This window comes from Patagioenas fasciata, chromosome 31, assembly GCF_037038585.1.
Source record: "Patagioenas fasciata isolate bPatFas1 chromosome 31, bPatFas1.hap1, whole genome shotgun sequence".
NCBI lineage: Eukaryota > Metazoa > Chordata > Aves > Columbiformes > Columbidae > Patagioenas > Patagioenas fasciata.
Window position 1 is genome coordinate 3005987 of NC_092550.1, and position 23459 is coordinate 3029445.

Consider the following 23459-nt stretch of genomic DNA (forward strand, 5'->3'; position numbering starts at 1 on the left):
AATAACAACCCCCTAAACAAACCATATTGTATAATAACGACCATGTAAATACAGCAGGACCTACAGAAACCCCATATAAACACAGCAGGACCTATAGAACCCCCATGTAAATAAAGTAGGTCCTACAATAACAACCCCTAAAGAGACCATATTGTATAATAACGACCCTATAAACACAGCAGGACCTATAGAAACCCCATGTAAACACAGCAGGACCTATAGACACCCCATGTAAACACAGCAGGACCTATAGAAACCCCATGTAAATACAGCAGGTCCTATAGACACCCCATGTAAACACAGCAGGACCTATAGAAGCCCCATGTAAATAAAGTAGAACCTATAGAAACCCCATATAAACACAGCAGCACCTATAGAACCCCATATAAACACAGCAGCACCTATAGAACCCCCCATCAACCAAGCCCTCCAATAGCAAACAAACCCCTCAACGACCTTTATTGCGCTTCCAGTCCCTCCCAGTGCCCCCATAGGGCCCCATAGCACCCCATAGCGCCCCATAGGACCCCATAGCATCCCATAGGGTTCCATAGGGTCCCATAGCGCCCCCGGGGGGGTCATCTGAGCCCCAGTTTCTTCTTCTCGCGCTGCTTCCTCCTCACCACCTCCAGGTTGCGGTCCTTCCACATGCTCTTGCGCAGCTTGATGGGCCGGCTGCCCACGTACTTCCCTGGGATAGAGGTTACTGGGGGGACTGGGGGGACTGGGAGGGACTGGGGGGGACTGGGGGGGACTGGGGACTGGGAGGGAATGGGGGGAATGGGAGGGAATGGGGGGAATGGGGGGAATGGGGGGAATGGGAGGGAATGGGGGGAATGGGGGGAATGGGGGCAATGGGGGGAATGGGAGGGAATGGGAGGGGATTGGGGGGGACTGGGATGGGGTTGGGGGGGATTGGGGGGATTGGGATGGGGTTGGGAGGGATTGGGGGGATTGGGAGGGAATGGGAGGGGATTGGGGGAATGGGAGGGAATGGGAGGGATTGGGGGGGACTGGGAGGGAATGGGGGAATGGGGGGAATGGGGGGAATGGGGGGAATGGGAGGGAATGGGGGGAATGGGGGGAATGGGGGGAATGGGGGGAATGGGAGGGAATGGGGGGAATGGGGGGAATGGGGGGAATGGGGGGAATGGGAGGGAATGGGGGGAATGGGGGGAATGGGGGGAATGGGGGGAATGGGAGGGAATGGGGGGAATGGGGGGAATGGGAGGGGATTGGGATGGGGTTGGGAGGGATTGGGGGGGATTGGGGGGATTGGGAGGGGATGGGAGGGGATTGGGGGGGACTGGGAGGGGATTGGGGGGGACTGGGAGGGGATTGGGATGGACTGGGGGGGGAATTGGGATGGACTGGGGGGGGAATTGGGGGGCAATGGGAAGGGATTGGGAGGGATTTGGGGGGAATGGGAGAGATTGGGATGGGGTTGGATGGAATGGGAGGGGATTGGGATGGAATGGGGGAGACTGGGGGGACTGGGAGGGATTGGGAGGGGACAGGGAGGGGATTGGGATGGGGTTGGAGGGACTGGGGGGGACTGGGAGGGAATGGGAGGGGATTTGGGGGGGATTGGGAGGGGACTGGGAGGGACTGGGGGGGACTGGGAGGGGACTGGGGGGGAATGGGGGGGAATGGGGGGGACTGGGAGGGACTGGGAGGGGATTGGGAGGGACTGGGTCCCCATATCCCCATATCCCATATCCCCCTATCCCCATGTCCCATATCCCCCATCCCCATATCACCCTATCCCCATATCCCCATGGCCCCTGTCCCCATCCCCATATCCCCACGTCCCCATATCCTGTATCCCCATATCCCCCTGTCCCCATGTCCCCATATCCCCCTGTCCCCATGTCCCCATGTCCCATATCCCCCTGTCCCATATTCCCCTGTCCCTATGTCCCCATATCCCATGCCCCCATATCCCCCTATCCCCATATCCCATATCCCCCTATCCCATATCCCCCTATCCCCCTGTCCCCATATCCCATATCCCCCTATCCCATATCACCCTATTCCCATATCCCCCCATCCCCATATCCCCATGTCCCACGTCCCCATATCCCCATTGTCCCCATATCCCATATCCCCCTATCCCCATGTCCCCCTGCCCCCATATCCCATATCCCCATAGTCCCCATATCCCCGTCCCCACATCCCATATCCCCCTATCCCCATGTCCCCATGTCCCCATATCCCATATCCCCCTATCCCCATATCCCATGTCCCCCTATCCCATATCCCCCTGGCCCCATATCCCATATTCCCCTATCCCATATCCCACGTCCCCCTGTCCCCATATCCCATATCCCCCTGTCCCCCTATCCCCCTGTCCCCATGTCCCCATATCCCCATTGTCCCCATATCCCCCTGTCCCCATATCCCATATCCCCCTATCCCCATATCCCATGTCCCCCTATCCCATATCCCCCTGTCCCCATATCCCCCTGTCCCCATATCCCATATTCCCTTATCCCATATCCCACGTCCCCCTGTCCCCATATCCCATATCCCCCTGTCCCCCTATCCCCCTGTCCCCATGTCCCCATATCCCCATTGTCCCCATATCCCCCTGTCCCCATATCCCATATCCCCCTGTCCCCCTATCCCCCTGTCCCCATATCCCCATTGTCCCCATATCCCCCTGTCCCCATATCCCCTATCCCATATCCCACGTCCCCCTGTCCCCATACCCCCCTGTCCCCCTATCCCCTGTCCCCATATCCCCATTGTCCCATTGTCTACCCCCCTATCCCCCACCCTCCCCGTGTCCCCCTGTCCCGCCCCGTCCGCGTGTCCCACCGTTCATCTCCCTCATGGCGCGCACGTAGTCGTTGGGGTCCTTGAAGGACACGAAGCCGTAGCCCTTGGTCTTGCCCGTCCGTTTGTCCCGGATCACCTTGGCCTTGAGGAAGGAGGGGTAGCGCCCGAAGGCCCGCGCCAGGATGTCGTCGTTCACCTCGTTGCCCAGGTCCCCGCAGAAGATGCGGAAGTCGTCTGGGGACGGTCGGGGACGTTGGGGGACGTGGGGGTGTGGGGGGATGTGGGGGGAGATGGGGGAGATGGGGAGATGGGGGGAGATGGGGAGATGGGGGGAGATGGGGGGAGATGGGGAGATGGGGATATGGGAATGGGGGATATGGGGACATTGGGATATGGGGATATGGGGGATATGGGGACATTGGGATATGGGGATATAGGGATATGGGGGATATGGGGAGATTGGGATGGGGGGATATGGGGATATGGGGACAAGGGGACATGGGAATGGGGGATATGGGGACATTGGGATATGGGGATATAGGGATATGAGGGGATATGGGGATATGGGGGATATGGGGGATATGTGGAGATTGGGATGGGGGGATATGGGGGGATATGGGGATATAGGGATATGGGGGATATAGGGATATGAGGGGATATGGGGATATGGGGGATATGTGGAGATTGGGATGGGGGGATATGGGGGGATATGGGGGATATGGGGGATATGGGAGGATATGGGGAGATGGGGGATATGGGGATATGGGGGATATGGGGAGATTGGGATGGGGGGATATGGGGGGATATGGGGGATATGGGGGGATATGGGGGATGGGGTATATGGGGGATATGGGGGGATATGGGGGGATATGGGGGGATATGGGGGACATAGAGGGATATGGGGACATGGGAACGGGGGATATGGGGACATTGGGATATGGGGATATAGGGATATGGGGGATATGGGGATATAGGGATATGGGGGATATGGGGAGATTGGGATGGGGGGATATGGGGATATGGGGACAAGGGGACATGGGAATGGGGGATATGGGGACATTGGGATATGGGGGATATGGGGGATATGGGGACATTGGGATATGGGGATATAGGGATATGGGGGATATGGGGATATGGGGGATATGTGGAGATTGGGATGGGGGGATATGGGGGGATATGGGGGGACATGGGGATATAGGGATATGGGGGATATGGGGATATGGGAGGATATGGGGATATGGGAAATACGGGGGGATATGGGGGAAATGGGGAATATGGGGGATATGGGGAGATTGGGATGGGGGGATATGGGGGGATATGGGGGATATGGGGGATATGGGGGAATATGGGGATATGGGATGATACGGGGATATGGGGGATATGGGGATATGGGAGGATATGGGGGATATGGGGATATGGGGGATATGGGGATATGGGGATATGGGGGATATGGGAGGATATGGGGATATGGGGGGATATGGGGATAAGGGGGATATGGGGATATGGGGGATATGGGAAGATATGGGGGATATGGGGGATATGGGAAATACGGGGAGATATGGGGGAAATGGGGAATATGGGGGATATGGGGAGATTGGGATGGGGGGATATGGGGGGATATGGGGGGATATGGGGGATATGGGGGATATGGGGGGATATGGGGGGATATGGGATGATACGGGGATATGGGGGATATGGCGATATGGGGATATGGGGATATGGGGGATATGGGAGGATATGGGGATATGGGGGATATGGGGGGATATGGGGGATATGGGGGACATAGAGGGATAAGGGGATATGGGAATGGGGGATATGGGGACATTGGGATATGGGGATATGGGGGATTTGGGGGGATATGGGGGATATGGGGAGATTGGGATGGGGGATATGGGGGGATATGGGGGATATGGGGGACATGGGGGACATGGGGGACATGGGGACATGGGGGATATGGGGGGATATGGGGGGATATGGGGGATATGGGGATATGGGGGATGGGGGATATGGGGGATATGGGGGATATGGGGATATGGGGGGATATGGGGGGATTGGGATGAGGGATATGGGGAGATAGGGGGATAGGGGGATAGGGGGGATATGGGGGATATGGGGATAGGGGGATATGGGGGATATGGGGGATATAGGGGATATGGGGATATGGGGGATATAGGGGATATGGGGATATGGGGGATATGGGGGATATAGGGGATATGGGGATAGGGGGATATGGGGGATATGGGGGATATAGGGGATATGGGGATATGGGGGATATGGGGGATATAGGGGATATGGGGATATGGGGGATATGGGGGATATGGGGGATATGGGGATATGGGGGATATGGGGGATATGGGGGGATATGGGGACATGGGGGATATGGGGGGATATGGGGGATATGGGGGGATATGGGGATATGGGAGGATATAGGGATATGGGAGGATATGGGGATATGGGGGATATGGGGGGATATGGGAGGATATGGGGATATGGGGGGATATGGGGATATGGGGGATATGGGGATATGGGGGATACGGGGAATATGGGGATATGGGGGATATGGGGGATATGGGGGATATGGGGGGATATGGGGACATGGGGGATATGGGGGGATATGGGGGATATGGGGGGATATGGGGATATGGGAGGATATAGGGATATGGGAGGATATGGGGATATGGGGGATATGGGGGGATATGGGAGGATATGGGGATATGGGGGGATATGGGGATATGGGGGATATGGGGATATGGGGGATATGGGGGATATGGGAGGATATGGGGATATGGGGGATATCGGGATATGGGGGATATGGGGGGATATGGGAGGATATGGGGATATGGGGGGATATGGGGATAAGGGGGATATCGGGATATGGGGGATATGGGGGGATATGGGAGGATATGGGGATATGGGGGGATATGGGGATAAGGGGGATATGGGGATATGGGGGATATGGGGGATATGGGAGGATACGGGGATATGGGGGATATGGGGATATGGGGGATATGGGGGGATATGGGAGGATATGGGGGATATGGGGGATATGGGAAATATGGGGGGATATGGGGGATACGGGGAATATGGGGGATATGGGGAGATTGGGATGGGGGGATATGGGGGGATATGGGGGATATGAGGGGATATGGGGGATATGGGGGATATGGGGATAATGGGGATATGGGGATATGGGGGGATATGGGGATTTGGGGGATATGGGGATATGAGGGGATATGAGGGGATATGAGGGGATATGAGGGGATATGGGGATATGGGGGATATGGGGGATATGGGGACATTGGGACAGCGGGACATGGGGATATGGGTCACGCTCCCCCATCCCCCCCTGTGTCCCCCCATGTCCCCCCCTGTCCCCGTGTCCCCCCCCATGTCCCCCCCTGTCCCCCCGTGTCCCACCAGCGTCCCACTCCAGCAGGCTGGGGTCCTCCCAGCTGCTCCCGGCCGCCGTGCGGATGCAGCGCTTCAGCCGCTCGCCCCGCCCCTTCTTCTTGTCCTCCAGAGGCTCCGCCCCCACCTGCGGACACCTGGCACTCACCGGGACACGCCCCCGGACACGCCCCCTCCAGCCACGCCCCTTAACACCCCCCCCATGCAGTGGCTCCAGCCCCAATGAGGCCACGCCCCTCCCATTTGGCCACACCCCCTCCCTTAGGCCACACATCAGGCCACGCCCCCTCCATTCGTCTCTCCCAAATCAGGCCACACCCCTCCATAAGGCTCCTCCCAGTAGATCTTGCTCCCTCCATTGGCCACGCCCCCTCCAGCCCCGCCCCTTAACACCCCCCCATGCGGTGGCTCCAGCCCCAAGAGGCCACGCCCCTCCCATTTGGCCACACCCCCTCCCTTAGGCCACACAGCAGGCCACGCCCCTCCATAAGGCTCCTCCCAGTAGCTCCTGTCCCCTTATTGGCCACGCCCCCTCCCTTAGGCCACGCCCCTCCCCATTAAGCCACACCCCTTCACATTAAGCCACGCCCCTCCTCATTAAGCCACGCCTCCTCCATTAGGTTATGCCAAATTAGGCCACGCCCCTCCATAAGGCTCCTGCCAGTAGCTCCTCCTCCCTCCATTGGCCACGCCCCCTCCCTTAGGCCACGCCCCTCCCCATTAATCCACGCCCCTCCCCATCAGGCCACGCCCCTCTCCATTATGCTCAGCTGCTCTGCCCCCACCTGTCAGTCACCGAGACACGCCCCTCCCCGGACACGCCCCCTCCAGCCCCGCCTCCCTCATAACCCCGCCCACTCCTTTACCCAGGGTCTCTGAGGCCACGCCCCCATCTCCCATAGCCCCTCCCACTCCCATGAGAACTCTGAGGCCACACCCCCTCCTGCACCCAGGGCCTCCGAGGCCACGCCCCCATCTCCCAAGCCCCACCCTTATAGCCCCACCCACTCACACAAGAACTGAGGCCACGCCCCCATCTCCCATAGCCCCTCCCACTCCCATGAGAACTCTGAGGCCACACCCCCTCCTGCACCCAGGGCCTCCGAGGCCACGCCCCCATCTCCCAAGCCCCACCCTTATAGCCCCACCCACTCACACAAGAACTGAGGCCACGCCCCCATCTCCCATAGCCCCGCCCACCATAGCCTCGCCCACTTGCAAACCCAATAGAACTCAGGCCACGCCCCCTCCAGCACCCTGAGGCCACACCCTCCATCTCATAGCCCCGCCCACTCATTTACCCCGGGGTCTCCGAGGCCACGCCCCCTCATAGCCCCGCCTACTCCCACGGGAAATCTGAGGCCACACCCCCTCCAGCACCCAGCCTGAGGCCACGCCCCCACTCCCTAGCCCCGCCCCCTCCAGCACCCAGTCTCCAAGGCCACACCCCCATCTCCCATAGCCCTCCCCACTCCCCATCACATGACCTGAGGCCACGCCCCCTCCCCATAGCTGCACCCCCTCCAAGTGCTCTCAAGCCCCGCCCCCTCTGACCTCAGGCGCCAGGAAGGGCGTGTCCGGTGGGCGTGTCCTGCGTGGGCGTGGCGCGGGGGGGGCGGGGCCAGCCCGGGGCTCCGGGGCGGGGCCGGGGGGGGCGCTGGGCAGCGAGGGCCCGATCCGGGGCTCCTCGGGGGGCGGGGCCCGAGGCGGGGGCGGCTCCTCCTGCGGGGTCACAGGGGTCACGGGGGAAGGGGGGCGTCCTGATACCCCCCCATGGGTCACATTGACCCCTATGGGTCACATCCCCCCCCCCATGGGTCACATTGACCCCTATGGGTCACATCCCCCCCCCATGGGTCACATTGACCCCCTATGGGTCACATCCCCCCCCATGGGTCACATTGATCCTTACCATGGGACACATTTCCCCCCTATGGGTCACATTGACCCCCCCCATGAGTCACATTGATCCCCCTCATGGGTCCCATTCCCCCCTCATGGGTCACATTGACCCCCCTATGGGTCACATTCCCCCCACCATGGGTCCTATGGCCCCCCTATAGGTCCCATTGCCCCCTCCATGGGTCCCATTGACCCCCCATGGCTGGACCAGCCCACCTGGGCTTTCTTGGCGGGGGGGGCACCCCCCCTATGGGTCACATTATCCCCCACCATGGGTCACATTGACCCCCCCCATGGGTCCCACTCCCCCCCTATTGGTCACATACCCTCCCCCACGGGTCACATTGCCCCCCTATGGGTCACATTGACCCCCGCATGGGTCCCATGGCCCCGCCATGGGTCCCATTGCCCACCCCATGGGTCACATTCCCCCCACCATGGGTCACATTGACCCCCCCCATAGGTCCCATTGCCCCCCCCATGGGTCCCATTGCCCCCCCCATGGGTCACATTCCCCCCACCATGGGTCACATTGACCCCCCCCATAGGTCCCATTGCCCCCCACATGGGTCCCATTGCCCCCCCCATGGGTCACATTCCCCCCACCATGGGTCACATTGACCCCCCCCATAGGTCCCATTGCCCCCCACATGGGTCCCATTGCCCCCCCCATGGGTCACATTCCCCCCACCATGGGTCACATTGACCCCCCCCATAGGTCCCATTGACCCCCCCATGGGTCACATTGACCCCCCCCATAGGTCCCATTGCCCCCCCCATAGGTCCCATTGCCCCCCCCATAGGTCCCATTGCCCCCCCCATGGGTCACATTGACCCCCCCCATAGGTCCCATTGCCCCCCACATGGGTCCCATTGCCCCCCCCCATGGGTCACATTCCCCCCACCATGGGTCACATTGACCCCCCATGGGTCACATTGACCCCCCCCATAGGTCCCATTGACCCCCCCATGGGTCACATTGCCCCCCCATGGGTCCCATTGCCCCCCCATAGGTCCCATTCCCCCCACCATCGGTCACATTGACCCCCCCCATAGGTCCCATTGACCCCCCCATAGGTCCCATTGCCCCCCCCATGGGTCCCATTGACCCCCCCATAGGTCCCATTGCCCCCCCATGGGTCCCATTGACCCCCCCCATAGGTCCCATTGCCCCCCCATGGGTCACATTGACCCCCCCATAGGTCCCATTGCCCCCCCATGGGTCCCATTGACCCCCCCATAGGTCCCATTGCCCCCCCACGGCCGGACCAGCCCACCTGGGCCTTCTTGGCGGGGGGGGGCGCGTAGACCGTGGGCGCCGCCTGGATCACCGTGGGGTTGATCTTGGGGGTCCCCAGCGCCGGGCGGGGGCCCAGGGGGGGCAGGGGCGGGGTCACCGGGGCTCCGCCCCCAACCTGGGGGGGGGGAGACCGAGGGGGCGGGGTCAGGGACCCACAGAGACCACACGGACCCCCCTGGACCCCCATTGACCCCATTTCCCCCCCAATACACCCCATTGCACCCCCAATTCACCCCCATTGACCCCCCCAATTTATCCCATTTGTCCCCATTCGCCCCATTGACCCCCAATTCACCCCATTGCCCCCCAATCCACCCCATTTGGCCCCATTTATCCCATTGCCCCCCACCCCCCCCTTTATCCCATTGCCTCCTATCCCCCCCATCCCCCCAATTATCCCATTGCCCCCCACCCCCCCATTTATCCCATTGCCCCCCATCCCCCCATTTATCCCATTGACCCCATTGATGCCCCAATTCCCCCATCCCCCCCATTTATCCCATTGTCCCCCACCCCCCCATTTATCCCATTGACCCCCCCATTTATCCCATTGACCCCCACCCATTTACCCCATTGCCCCCCATCCCCCCATTGACTTCATTGCCCGCCACCCCCATTTATCCCATTGACCCCCCCATTTATCCCATTGACCCCCCCATTTATCCCATTGACCCCCACCCATTTACCCCATTGCCCCCCATCCCCCCATTGACCTCATTGCCCGCCACCCCCATTTATCCCATTGACCCCCCCATTTATCCCATTGATCCCCCCATTGACCCCATTGCCCCCCACCCCCCATTTATCCCATTGCCCCCCACCCGCCATTGGCTCCATTGCCCCCCATCCCCCCATTGACCCCCCCGCCCCCCCATTTATCCCATTGACCCCCATCCTCCCCCATCCCCCCACCCCCCCATTTATCCCATTGCCCCCCACCCCCCCATTTCCCCCATCCCCCCCATTTATCCCATTGCCCCCATCCCCCCATTGACCCCCCCATCCCCCATTGACCCCATTGACCCCCCCCACCCCCTATTTATCCCATTGCCCCCCACCCCCCATTGACCCCATTGCCCCTCATTCATCCCATTGCCTCCCATCCCCCCATTGACCACATCGACCCCATTGCCCCCCATTTATCCCATTGACCCCCCCATCCCCCCACTGACCCCCTCATCCCCCCCATTTATCCCATTGCCCCCACCCCCCACTTATCCCATTGACCCCATTGACCCCCCAATTCCCCCATGCCCCCCATTTATCCCATTGCCCCCCATCTCCCCATGGCCCCCCAGGTGACTCACGGGGGCGGGGCCACGCAGGGGGGTGCCCATGGGGGGCAGCCCATGGGGGGCAGGGGGGGGTCTCTGCAGGGGGGGCGCCAGCAGCAGGGGGGGGGCGGGGGGCGCCCCCAGGGGGGGACCAACCATGGAGCCGGGGGGGGGGCGCAGGGGCAGCGCCCGGGGGGCGGCTGCGGGACAATGGGGACATGGGAGCAATGGGGACAATGGGGACATGGGGGCAATGGGGACAATGGGGACATGGGGGCAATGGGGACAATGGGGACAATGGGGACAGTGGGGACATGGGGGCAATGGGGGGAATGGGGACAATGGGGACAATGGGGGGAATGGGGGGGAATGGGGACATGGGGGGAATGGGGGGGAATGGGAGGGAATGGGGACATGGGGGGAATGGGGGGAATGGAGGGAATGGGGACAATGGGGACAATGAGGACAATGAGGACATGGTGGGGACATGGGGGCAATGGGGACAATGGGGGGCAATGGGGACATGGGGGGGAATGGGGACAATGGGGGAAATGGGGGGCAATGGGGGACATGGGGGGCAATGGGGGACATGGGGGCAATGGGGATGATGGGGACATGGGGACAATGGGGGGCAATGGGGACAATGGGGGACATTGGGGACATGGGAACAATGAGGGACAATGGGGGACAATGGGGGACAATGGGGGACAATGGGGGACAACGGGGGACATGGAGACAATAGGAACGATAGGGACATGGAGACAATAGGGAACAATGAGGACAATGGGGACAATGGGGTACAATGGGGACACGGGGACAATAGGAACAATAGGGACATGGAGACAATAGGGAACAATGAGGACAATGGGGACAATGGGGTACAATGGGGACACGGGGACAATAGGAACAATAGGGACATGGAGACAATAGGGAACAATGGGGGGCAATGGGGACAATGGGGGGCAATGGGGACATGGGGACAATAGGAACGATAGGGACATGGAGACAATAGGGAACAATGAGGACAATGGGGACAATGGGGGACAGTAGGGACAGTAGGGGACATGTGGACAGTGGGGGACAATGGGGGACAACGGGACATCAAGACAACAGGGACATGGGGACAATAACAGACAATAGGGACATGGGGACAATACAGAACAATAGGGAACAATGAGGAACAATAGCGACAGCGACAATAGGTGACACGGTGACAATAGGTGACAATAGAGACGTGGGGTCAATAAGGACAACAGACACACGGGGACAATAGGAACATGGGGACAATAGGAAACAACGGAGACAACAGGGGACAACAACGGAAGACAGGTCAGTGACACCACCGCGGTGGGACAGCCCATGTCCCCATGGCCAGTGTCCCCCCGTGACCCCCTGTCCCCATATCCCCATTGTCCCCCTGTCCCCATATCCCCCTGTCCCCCACAATGTCCCCATATCCCCCTGTCCCCATTGTCCTCCTGTCCCCATATCCCTCTGTCCCCACGTCCCCCTGTCCCCATATCCCATGTCCCCCTGTCCCCATATCCCCATTGTCCCCTGTCCCCCGTCTGTCCCCATGTCCCCCTGTCCCCATGTCCCCAGTGTCCCCCCATGACCCCCTGTCCCCATGTCCCATATCCCCCTGTTCCCATATCTCCATGTCCCCTGTCCCCATATCCCCGTGTCCCCATATCCCCCGTCCCCTACAATGTCCCCATGTCCCCCACAATGTCCCCATATCCCCGTCCCCATTGTCCCCCTATCCCCATGTCCCCCTGTCCCCCACAATGTCCCAATGTTCCCCTGTCCCCCCATGACCCCCTGTCCCCATGTCCCCCCATCCCCATTGTCCCCATTGTCCCCCTCTCCCCATGTCCCCATATCCCCCTGTCCCCCTATCCCCATGTCCCCCTATCCCCATGTCCCCCTGTCCCCATTGTCCCCATGTCCCCACATCCCCCTGTCCCCCTATCCCCCTGTCCCCCTGTCCCCATTGTTCCCCTGTCCCCATTGTCCCCATGTCCCCACGTCCCCATGTCCCCACATCCCATGTCCCCTGTCCCCATGTCCACATTGTCCCCCTGTCCCCATTGTCCCCATATCCCCCTGTCCCATGTCCCCATTGTCCCCCTGTCCCCCTGTCTGTCCCCATATCCCCGTCTCCATGTCCCCACGTCCCCCACAATGTCCCCATATCCCCATGTCCCCATATCCCCCTGTCCCCATGTCCCCATATCCCCCTGTCCCCATGTCCCCCTGTCCCCATATTCCCCTGTCCCCTGTCCCCATATCCCCCTGTCCCCATGTCCCCCTGTCCCCATGTCCCATGTCCCCCTGTCCCCATATCCCATATCCCCCTGTCCCCACATCCCATATCCCCCTGTCCCCCCGTCTCCATTGTCCCCATGTCCCCCTGTCCCCACAATGTCCCCATGTCCCCAGTGTCCTCACCCGAGCGCTGCAGCACGTGTGGCACGAACGCCGGGCGCAGAACCGGTGGCCTCTGCGGTGACACCGCTGGGGGGGGGGGGAGGTGACACGGTCAGGGGGGGGTTGGGGACACAATGGGGGGGTTGGGGACACAATGCGGGGGTTGGGGACACCGACCTGGGCCCACGAATGGCACTGGTGGGGCCACCATGGGGGTGACAACGGTGGCGGCGGCGGCGGCTCGAGCCTCCAGGCTCTGCTGGACCTGGGGGACATCGGGGACAATGGGGACACTGGGGGGGACATGGGGACGTTGCGGGGAGATGGGGACATTGGGGACATTGGGGGGAGATGGGGACATTGGGGGGAGATGGGGACACTATGAGGGACATGGGGACACTGGGGACATTGGGGGACATGGGGACACTATGAGGGACATGGGGACATTGGGGACATGGGGACATTGGGGAGACTGGGGACATTGGGGGGACATTGGGGACACTATGGGGGACACTATGGGGACATTGGGGACAATGGGGGGAGATGGGGACATTGGGGACACTGGGGGACATGGGGACACTATGAGGGACATGGGGACATTGGGGAGACTGGGGACATTGGGGGGACATTGGGGACACTATGGGGGACACTATGGGGACATTGGGGACAATGGGGGGAGATGGGGACATTGGGGACACTGGGGGACATGGGGACACTATGAGGGACATTGGGACATTGGGGAGACTGGGGACATTGGGGGGACATTGGGGACACTATGGGGGACACTATGGGGGACACTATGGGGGACACTATGGGGACATTGGGGACAATGGGGGGAGATGGGGACATTGGGGACACTGGGGGACATGGGGACACTATGAGGGACATGGGGACATTGGGGACATTGGGGACAATGGGGGGAGATGGGAACATTGGGGACACTGGGGGACATGGGGACACTATGAGGGACATAGGGACATTGGGGAGACTGGGGACACTGGGGGTACATTGGGGACACTATGGGGGACACTATGGGGACATTGGAGACAATGGGGGGAGATGGGGACATTGGGGACACTGGGGGACATGGGGACACTATGAGGGACATGGGGACATTGGGGAGACTGGGGACATTGGGGGGACATTGGGGACACTATGGGGGACACTATGGGGGACACTATGGGGACATTGGGGACAATGGGGGGAGATGGGGACATTGGGGACACTGGGGGACATGGGGACACTATGAGGGACATGGGGACATTGGGGAGACTGGGGACATTGGGGGGACATTGGGGACACTATGGGGGACACTATGGGGGACACTATGGGGACATTGGGGACAATGGGGGGAGATGGGGACATTGGGGACACTGGGGGACATGGGGACACTGGGGACACTATGGGGGATACTGGGGACAATGGGGACACTGTGGGGGACACTGGGGACATGGGGACAGTGGAGACATTGGGGAGATTGGGGGGACATGGGGACACTATGGGGGACACTACGGGGGACATTGGGGACACTGTGGAGGACATGGGGACAATGGGGGGACAGTGAGGACATTGGGGGGAGATGGGGACACTATGAGGGACACGGGGACACTGGGGGCATTGGGGGACACGGGGACACTGGGGGGACACTGGGGACATTGGGGGACATGGGGACACTGGGGACATTGGGGGGAGATGGGGACACTATGAAGGACATGGGGACATTGGGGACATGGGGACATTGGGGACACTGGGGGATGTGGGGACATTGGGGACAATGGGGACACTATGGGGGACATGGGGACATTGGGGACATTTGGGACACTGGGGACACTATGGGGGATATTGGGGACAATAGGGACACTATGGGGAACATTGGGACATTGGGGACACTATGGGGGACAGTGGGGGGACATGGGGACAATGGGGACATGGGGACACTGGGGACATTGGGAAAATTGGGGGGACATGGGGACACTGGGGGGGACAGGGGGACACTATGGGGGACATGGGGACATTGGGGGAGATGGGGACACTGGGGACATTGGGGGGAGATGGGGACACTATGAAGGACATGGGGACATTGGGGACATCGGGGACACTGTGGGTAGATGGGGACACTATGAGGGACATGGGGACATTGGGGACATGGGGACACTGGGGGGAGATGGGGACACTATGAGGGACATGGGGACATTGGGGACATGGGGACACTGCGGGGAGATGGGGACACTATGGGGGACATGGGGACATTGGGGAGACTGGGGGGACATGGGGGCACTGGGGACATTGGGGGGACATGGGGACACTATGGCGACATTGGGGACAATGAGGACACCATGGGGAGATGGGGACATTGCGGGGAGATGGGGACACTGGGGGACAATAGGGACACTGTGGGGAACATTAGGACATTGGGGACACTATGGGGGACATTGGGGGGACATGGGGACATGTCCCATTGGTGACACTGGGGGGACATGGGGACATTGGGGACATATGGACACTGGGGACACTATGGGGACATTGGGGACACTATGGGGACATTGGGGACATGGGGACACTATGGGGACATGGGGACAACGAGGGGGACACTATGGAAGACATGGGGACAATGCGGGGGACATGGAGACAATGGGGACATTGGGGCACTATGGGGGACAGTGGGGATACTATGGGGGACATGGGGACATTGGGGACATGGGGACACTGGGGAGATTGGGGGGACACTGGGGACACTGGGGACATTGGGAACATTGGGGGACATAAGGACATTGGGAACATTGGGGACACTATGGGGAACACTGGGGGGACATGGGGACAGTGGGGACATGGGGACAGTGGGGACATTGGGGAGATTGGGGACAGTGGGGACATTGGGGAGATTGGGGGGACATGGGGACACTATGGGGGACACTATGGGGGACATTTGGGACACTATGGGGGACATTGGGGACAACGTGGGGGACATTGGGACATTGAGGGGGACATCGGGATGCTATGGGGGACATTGGGGACAATGAGGGAACATGGAAACACTATGGGGGACATGGGGACACTATGGGGGACATTGGGGTGTCGGGGGGGACATGGGGACACTGGGGGGGACACTATAGGGGGACATTGGGGAGTTGGAGACATTGGGGGGGTTGGGGACACTCAGGGGACATTGAGGGGGTTGGAGGGGTTGGGGACATTGGGGGGTTGGGGACACTCGGGGGACATTGGGGACACCGGGGGGGTCTGGGGACATTGGGGACACTGGGGTTGTTGGGGACATTGGGGACATTGTGGGGGTTGGGGACATTGGGGGGTTGGGGACACTCGGGGGACATTGGGGACACCGGGGGGGTCTGGGGACATTGGGGACACTGGGGTTGTTGGGGACATTGGGGACATTGTGGGGGTTGGGGACATTGGGGGGTTGGGGACACTCGGGGGACATTGGGGACACCGGGGGGGTCTGGGGACATCGGGGACACTGGGGTTGTTGGGGACATTGGGGACATTGTGGGGGTTGGGGACATTGGGGGTTTGGGGACACTCAGGAGACATTGGGGGGGTCTGGGGACATCATTGGGGGTCTGGGGACATTGAAGGGTTGGGGACATGGGGGGGATGGGGACACTGGGGGGGTCTGGGGACACTCAGGGGACATTGGGGACACCGGGGGGGGTCTGGGGACATTGGGGGAGTCTGGGGACATCATTGAGGGGATGGGGACATTGGGGACACTGGGGACACTGGGGACTCCGGGGAGGGTCTGGGAACACTCAGGGGACATTGGGAACACCGAGGTTGTTGGGGACATTGGGGACATTGGGGGTTTGGGGACACTCAGGAGACATTGGGGGGGTCTGGGGACATCATTGGGGGTCTGGGGACATGGGGGGGATGGGGACACTGGGGGGGTCTGGGGACACTCAGGGGACATTGGGGACACTGGCGGTGTTGGGGACATTGGGGCCACTCGGGGGACATTGGGGCCACTCGGGGGACATTGGGGGGTTGGGGACACTGGGGGGACATTGGGGGGGTTGTGGACACTGGGGGGTTGGGGACACGGGGGGGGGTTGGGGACGCCAAGGGGGGGCTGAGGACACCAAGGGGGGGTTGGGGACATTGGGGGTGTCTGGGGACACTCATGGGACATTGGGGACACTCGGGGGACATTGGGGGGGGTTGGGGCCACTCAGGGGACATTGGGGACACTTGGGGGACATTGGGGGGTTGGGGACACTGGGGGGACATTGGGGGGGCTGTGGACACCGCGGGGGGGGCTGGGGACACCAAGGGGGAGTTGGGGACACCTGGGGGGGTTGGGGACGCCAAGGGGGGGCTGGGGACACCAAAGGGGGGTTGGGGACGCCAAGGGGGGGGGTTGGGGACATTGAGGGTGTCTGGGGACACTCATGGGACACTGGGGACACTTGGGGGACACTGGGGGGTTGGGGACACTGGGGGGGGGTGGGGACGCCGCGGGGGGTTGGGGACACCAAGGGGGGGTTGGGGACATCAAAGGGGGGTTGGGGACACCAGGGGGTGGTTGGGAACGTCAAAGGGGAGTTGGGGACACCAAGGGGGGGGTGGGGACGCTGGGGGGGGGGGTTGGGGACACCAGGGGGCGGTTGGGGACGCCAAGGGGGGGTTGGGGACACTGGGGGGGGGTTGGGGACACCGAGGGGGAGTTGGGGACACCTGGGGGGGTTGGGGACACCAAAGGGGGGGCTGGGGACATCAAAGGGGGGTTGGGGACGCCAATGGGGGGGGGTTGGGGACACCAAGGGGGTGTTGGGGACACCAAGGGGGGGTTGGGGACACTCATGGGACATTGGGGACACTCGGGGGACATTGGGGGGGGTTGGGGCCACTCAGGGGACATTGGGGACACTTGGGGGACATTGGGGGGTTGGGGACACTGGGGGGACATTGGGGGGTTGGGGACACCAAGCGGGGGTTGGGGACACTCATGGCACATTGGGGACACTCGGGGGACACTGGGGGGTTGGGGACACAGGGGGGGGGTTGGGGACGCCAAGGGGGGGTTGGGGACACCAAGGGGGGGTTGGGGACACCAAAGAGGGGGTTGGGGACACCAGGGGGTGGTTGGGAACGTCAAAGGGGAGTTGGGGACACCAAGGGGGGGTTGGGGACGCTGGGGGGGGGTTGGGGACACCAGGGGGCGGTTGGGGACGCCAAGGGGGGGTTGGGGACACTGGGGGGGGGTTGGGGACACCGAGGGGGAGTTGGGGACACCTGGGGGGGTTGGGGATGCCAAGGGGGGGCTGGGGACATCAAAGGGGGGTTGGGGACGCCAATGGGGGGGGGTTGGGGACACCAAGGGGGTGTTGGGGACACCAAGGGGGGGTTGGGGACACTCATGGGACATTGGGGACACTCGGGGGACATTGGGGGGGGTTGGGGCCACTCAGGGGACATTGGGGACACTTGGGGGACATTGGGGGGGGTTGGGGCCACTCAGGGGACATTGGGGACACTTGGGGGACATTGGGGGGTTGGGGACACTGGGGGGACATTGGGGGGTTGGGGACACCAAGCGGGGGTTGGGGACACTCATGGCACATTGGGGACACTCGGGGGACACTGGGGGGTTGGGGACACAGGGGGGGTTTGGGGACGCCAAGGGGGGGTTGGGGACACCAAGGGGGGGTTGGGGACACCAAAGAGGGGGTTGGGGACACCAGGGGGTGGTTGGGAACGTCAAAGGGGAGTTGGGGACACCAAGGGGGGGTTGGGGACACCAAGGGGGGGTTGGGGACACCAGGGGGCGGTTGGGGACGCCAAGGGGGGGCTGGGGACGCCAAGGGGGGGCTGGGGACACCAAAGGGGGGTTGGGGGCATCAAAGGGGGGGTTGGGGGCATCAAAGGGGAGTTGGGGACACCAAGGGGGGGTTGGGGACGCTGGGGGGGGGGGGGGTGGGGACACCAGGGGGTGGTTGGGGACGCCAAGGGGGGGTTGGGGACACCAAGGGGGGGTGGGGACGCCGCGGGGGGTTGGGGACACCAAGGGGGGGTTGGGGACGCCAAGGGGGGGCTGGGGACACCAAAGGGGGGTTGGGGACACCAGGGGGTGGTTGGGAACATCAAAGGGGAGTTGGGGACACCAAGGGGGGGTTGGGGACGCCAAGGGGGGGTTGGGGACGCCAAGGGGGGGGTTGGGGACACCGAGGGGGAGTTGGGGACACCTGGGGGGGTTGGGGATGCCAAGGGGGGGCTGGGGACATCAAAGGGGGGTTGGGGACGCCAATGGGGGGGGGTTGGGGACACCAAGGGGGGGTTGGGGACACCAAGGGGGGGTTGGGGACACTCATGGGACATTGGGGACACTCGGGGGACATTGGGGGGGGTTGGGGCCACTCAGGGGACATTGGGGACACTCGGAGGACATCGGGGGGTTGGGGACACTGGGGGGACATTGGGGGGGCTGTGGACACCGGGGGGGGGGTTGGGGACACCAAGGGGGGGCTGGGGACACCAAGGGGGAGTTGGGGACACCTGGGGGGGTTGGGGATGCCAAGGGGGGGCTGGGGACATCAAAGGGGGGTTGGGGACGCCAATGGGGGGGGTTGGGGACATTGGGGGTGTCTGGGGACACTCATGGGACATTGGGGACACTTGGGGGACACTGGGGGGTTGGGGACACTGGGGGGTGGGTGGGGACGCCGGGGGGGGGGGTTGGGGACACCAAGGGGGGGTTGGGGACGCCAAGGGGGGGTTGGGGACATCAAAGGGGGGTTGGGGACATCAAAGGGGGGTTGGGGACATCAAAGGGGGGTTGGGGACACCAGGGGGTGGTTGGGAACATCAAAGGGGAGTTGGGGACACCAAGGGGGGGTTGGGGACGCTGGGGGGGGGGGGGGTGGGGACACCAGGGGGCGGTTGGGGACGCCAAGGGGGGGTTGGGGACACCAAGGGGAGGTTGGGGACACCAAGGGGAGGTTGGGGACGCCAAGGAGGGGCTGGGGACACCGAGGGGGGGGTTGGGGACACCAAGGGGGTTTGGGGACACCGCGGTGTCACCTGCTGGTAGGTGTTGGTGGCGATGATCGGCCGCAGGACGGGGGTGACGGGGGGGGTGACGGGGGGGGTGACCGGGGGGGTCACGGCCAAGGTCAGCGGGTCCCCCAGGGCGGGGGCGGGGGTGCCCAGCACCTCCTGCTCGAACCTGGGGGGACACAGTGACCCCTGGGACCCCCGGGACCCCCAGAACCCCCCAGGGACCCCCAGGGACCCCCAGAACCCCCCAGTGACCCCCAGGGGCCCCCAGAGCCCTCCCAGTGATCCCAGTGACCCCCAGAGCCCTCCCAGTGATCCCAGTGACCCCAATGACTCCCATAGCCCTCCCAGTGACCCCAGTGACCCCCATAGCCCTCCCAGTGACCCCAGTGACCCCCAGAGCCCTCCCAATGATCCCAGTGACCCCCAATGACCCCCATAGCCCTCCCAGTGACCCCAGTGACCCCCATAGCCCTCCCAGTGATCCCAGTGACCCCCAGTATCCTCCCAGTGACCCCAGTGAGCCCCAGAGCCCTCCCAGTGACCCCCAATGACCTCAGTGACCCCACTGACCCCCAGTGTCCCCAAGTGACCCCCAGAGCCCTCCCAGTGATCCCAGTGACCCCAGTGACCCCCAGAGCCCTCCCAGTGACCCCAGTGACCCCAATGACCCCCATAACCCTCCCAGTGACCCCAGTGACCCCCAGAGCCCTCCCAGTGATCCCAGTGACCCCAATGACCCCCATAACCCTCCCAGTGACCCCAGTAACCCCCAGAGCCCTCCCAGTGATCCCAGTGACCCCAATGACCCCCATAACCCTCCCAGTGACCCCAGTAACCCCCAGAGCCCTCCCAATGATCCCAGTGACCCCCAATGACCCCCATAGCTCTCCCAGTGACCCCAGTGACCCCCAGAGCCCTCCCAGTGACCCCAATGACCCCCAGTATCCTCCCAGTGACCCCAGTGACCCCCAGAGCCCTCCCAGTGACCCCAATGACCCCCAGTATCCTCCCAGTGACCCCAGTGACCCCCAATGACCCCCATAACCCTCCCAGTGACCCCAGTGACCCCATAGCCCTCCCAGTGACCCCAGTGACCCCCAGAGCCTTCCCAGTGATCCCAGTGACCCCAATGACCCCCATAACCCTCCCAGTGACCCCAGTGACCCCCAGAGCCCTCCCAGTGATCCCAGTGACCCCAATGACCCCCATAACCCTCCCAGTGACCCCAGTGACCCCCAGAGCCCTCCCAGTGATCCCAGTGACCCCAATGACCCCCATAGCTCTCCCAATGACCCCAGTGACCCCCAGAGCCCTCCCAGTGACCCCAATGACCCCCATAACCCTCCCAGTGACCCCAGTGACCCCCAGAGCCCTCCCAGTGATCCCAGTGACCCCAATGACCCCCATAGCCCTCCCAGTGACCCCAGTGACCCCCAGAGCCCTCCCAATGATCCCAGTGACCCCCAATGACCCCCATAGCCCTCCCAGTGACCCCAATGACCCCCATAGCCCTCCCAGTGACCCCAGTGACCCCCAGAGCCCTCCCAGTGATTCCAGTGACCCCAATGACCCCCATAGCCCTCCCAGTGACCCCAGTGACCCCCAGAGCCCTCCCAGTGATCCCAGTGACCCCCAGTATCCTCCCAACGACCCCCAGTGACCCCATAGCCCTCCCAGTGACCCCCAATGACCTCAGTGACCCCACTGACCCCCAGTGTCCCCAAGTGACCCCCAGAGCCCTCCCAGTGACCCCAGTGACCCCCAGTATCCTCCCAATGACCCCAAAGACTCCAGTGACCCCCAGTGACCCCACAGCCCTCCCAGTGACCCCAGTGATCCCCATAACCCTCCCAGTGACCCCAGAGCCCTCCCAGTGACCCCGGTGACCCTCAGTGACCCCCAATAACCCCCAGAGCCCTCCCAGTAACAACCAGTGCCCCCCATAACCCTGCCAGTGACCCCAGTGACACCCACAGCCCTCCCAGTAACCCCCAGTACCCTCCCAGTACCCCCATAACTCTCCCAGTGACCCCAACGACCTTCAGTGACCCCCAGAACCCTCCCAGTGACCCCAGTGACCCCCAGTATCCTCCCAGTGACCCCCAGTAACCCCAGTGACCCCCAGAGCCCTCCCAGTGACCCCATCTCCATAGTAACCCCAAAACTCCGCCCCATCTCCATAGCAACCCCAAAACTCCACCCCCATCTCCATAGCGACCCCAAAGCTCCACCCCCATCTCCATAGTGACCCCCCAAAGCTCCGCCCCCATTGCCATGGTGACTCCTAGGCCCCGCCCCCATCTCCATAGCAACCCCAAAGCTCCGCCCCATCTCCATAGTGACCCCGAAGCTCCGCCCCCATCTCCATAGTGACCCCCAAAGCTCTGCCCCCATCTCCATAGCGACCCCAAAGCTCTGCCCCCATTGCCATGGTGACCCCTAGGCCCCGCCCCCATCTCCATAGCGACCCCAAGGCTCCGCCTCCATCCCCATAGCGACCCCAAAGCTCCGACCCCATCTCCATAGCAACCCCAAAGCTCCACCTCCATCTCCATAGCGACCCCCAAAGCCCCGCCCCCGTTGCCATGGCGACCCCAAGGCTCCGCCCCCTTCCCCACCTGCCATTCTTCCTCCGTTTCCATGGTGACCCCAGGCTCCGCCCCCTTCCCCACTCTACCTCCATTACCATGCTCACCCCAGGTCCCGCCCCCGTTGCCATAGTGACCCCCAAAGGCCACGCCCCCTCCCCCACTCCACCCCCATTGCCATAGTGACACCAGGCCCCGCCCCCGTTGCCATAGTGACCCTCAGGCCCCGCCCCTTCCCCACCCCACCACCGTTACCATGCTGACCCCAGGCTCCGCCCCCGTTTCCACGGTGGCCCCAGGCCCCGCCCCCGTTGCCATAGTGACGCCCAGGCCCCGCCCCATCCCCACTCTACCTCCATTACCATGCTGACCCCAGGCCCCGCCCCTTCCCCACTCCACTCCCATTACCATGCTGACCCCAGGCCCCCCCACGTTTCCATGGCGACCCCAGGCCCCGCCCCCGTTGCCATAGTGACCCCCCCCAGGCCCCGCCCCTTCCCCACTCTCCCGCCGTTGCCATCGTGACCCGCAGGCCCCCCCTCCCCTGCTCACAGCGCCATCTCCGCCTCCATCTCCTTGAGCCGCTCCTCCCCGCTCTTGGCCGCCGTCCCCCCCGCCCCGTTGGGCGCCGGCCCGGCCGCTCCGCTCCCCGTTGAACCCGTAGCACCGGGCCCGGGCCCTCCCGGAGCCGCCGGAGCCGCCGCCGCCATCGTGAGAAGGGAAGAGGGCGGAAGGGGATGAAGCCACTTCCGGCGGCAC

At 62.8% G+C, this 23459-nt stretch overlaps 1 protein-coding gene across 1 annotated transcript; it reads right to left on the minus strand.

The window, feature by feature from the left end:
* Positions 1–433: 433 nt before the first annotated feature.
* RBM42 (RNA binding motif protein 42) lies at positions 434–23452 on the minus strand. Its single transcript, XM_071800587.1, has 10 exons — positions 23253–23452; positions 20134–20278; positions 13273–13360; positions 13117–13182; positions 10699–10865; positions 9369–9506; positions 7744–7911; positions 6199–6316; positions 2821–3015; positions 434–691 (listed from the first exon to the last, which is right to left on the minus strand). Exons 1-10 carry the CDS (start codon positions 23408–23410, stop codon positions 579–581), a joined length of 1356 nt encoding a protein of 451 aa, XP_071656688.1. The 5' UTR covers positions 23411–23452; the 3' UTR covers positions 434–578.
* Positions 23453–23459: the final 7 nt, after the last annotated feature.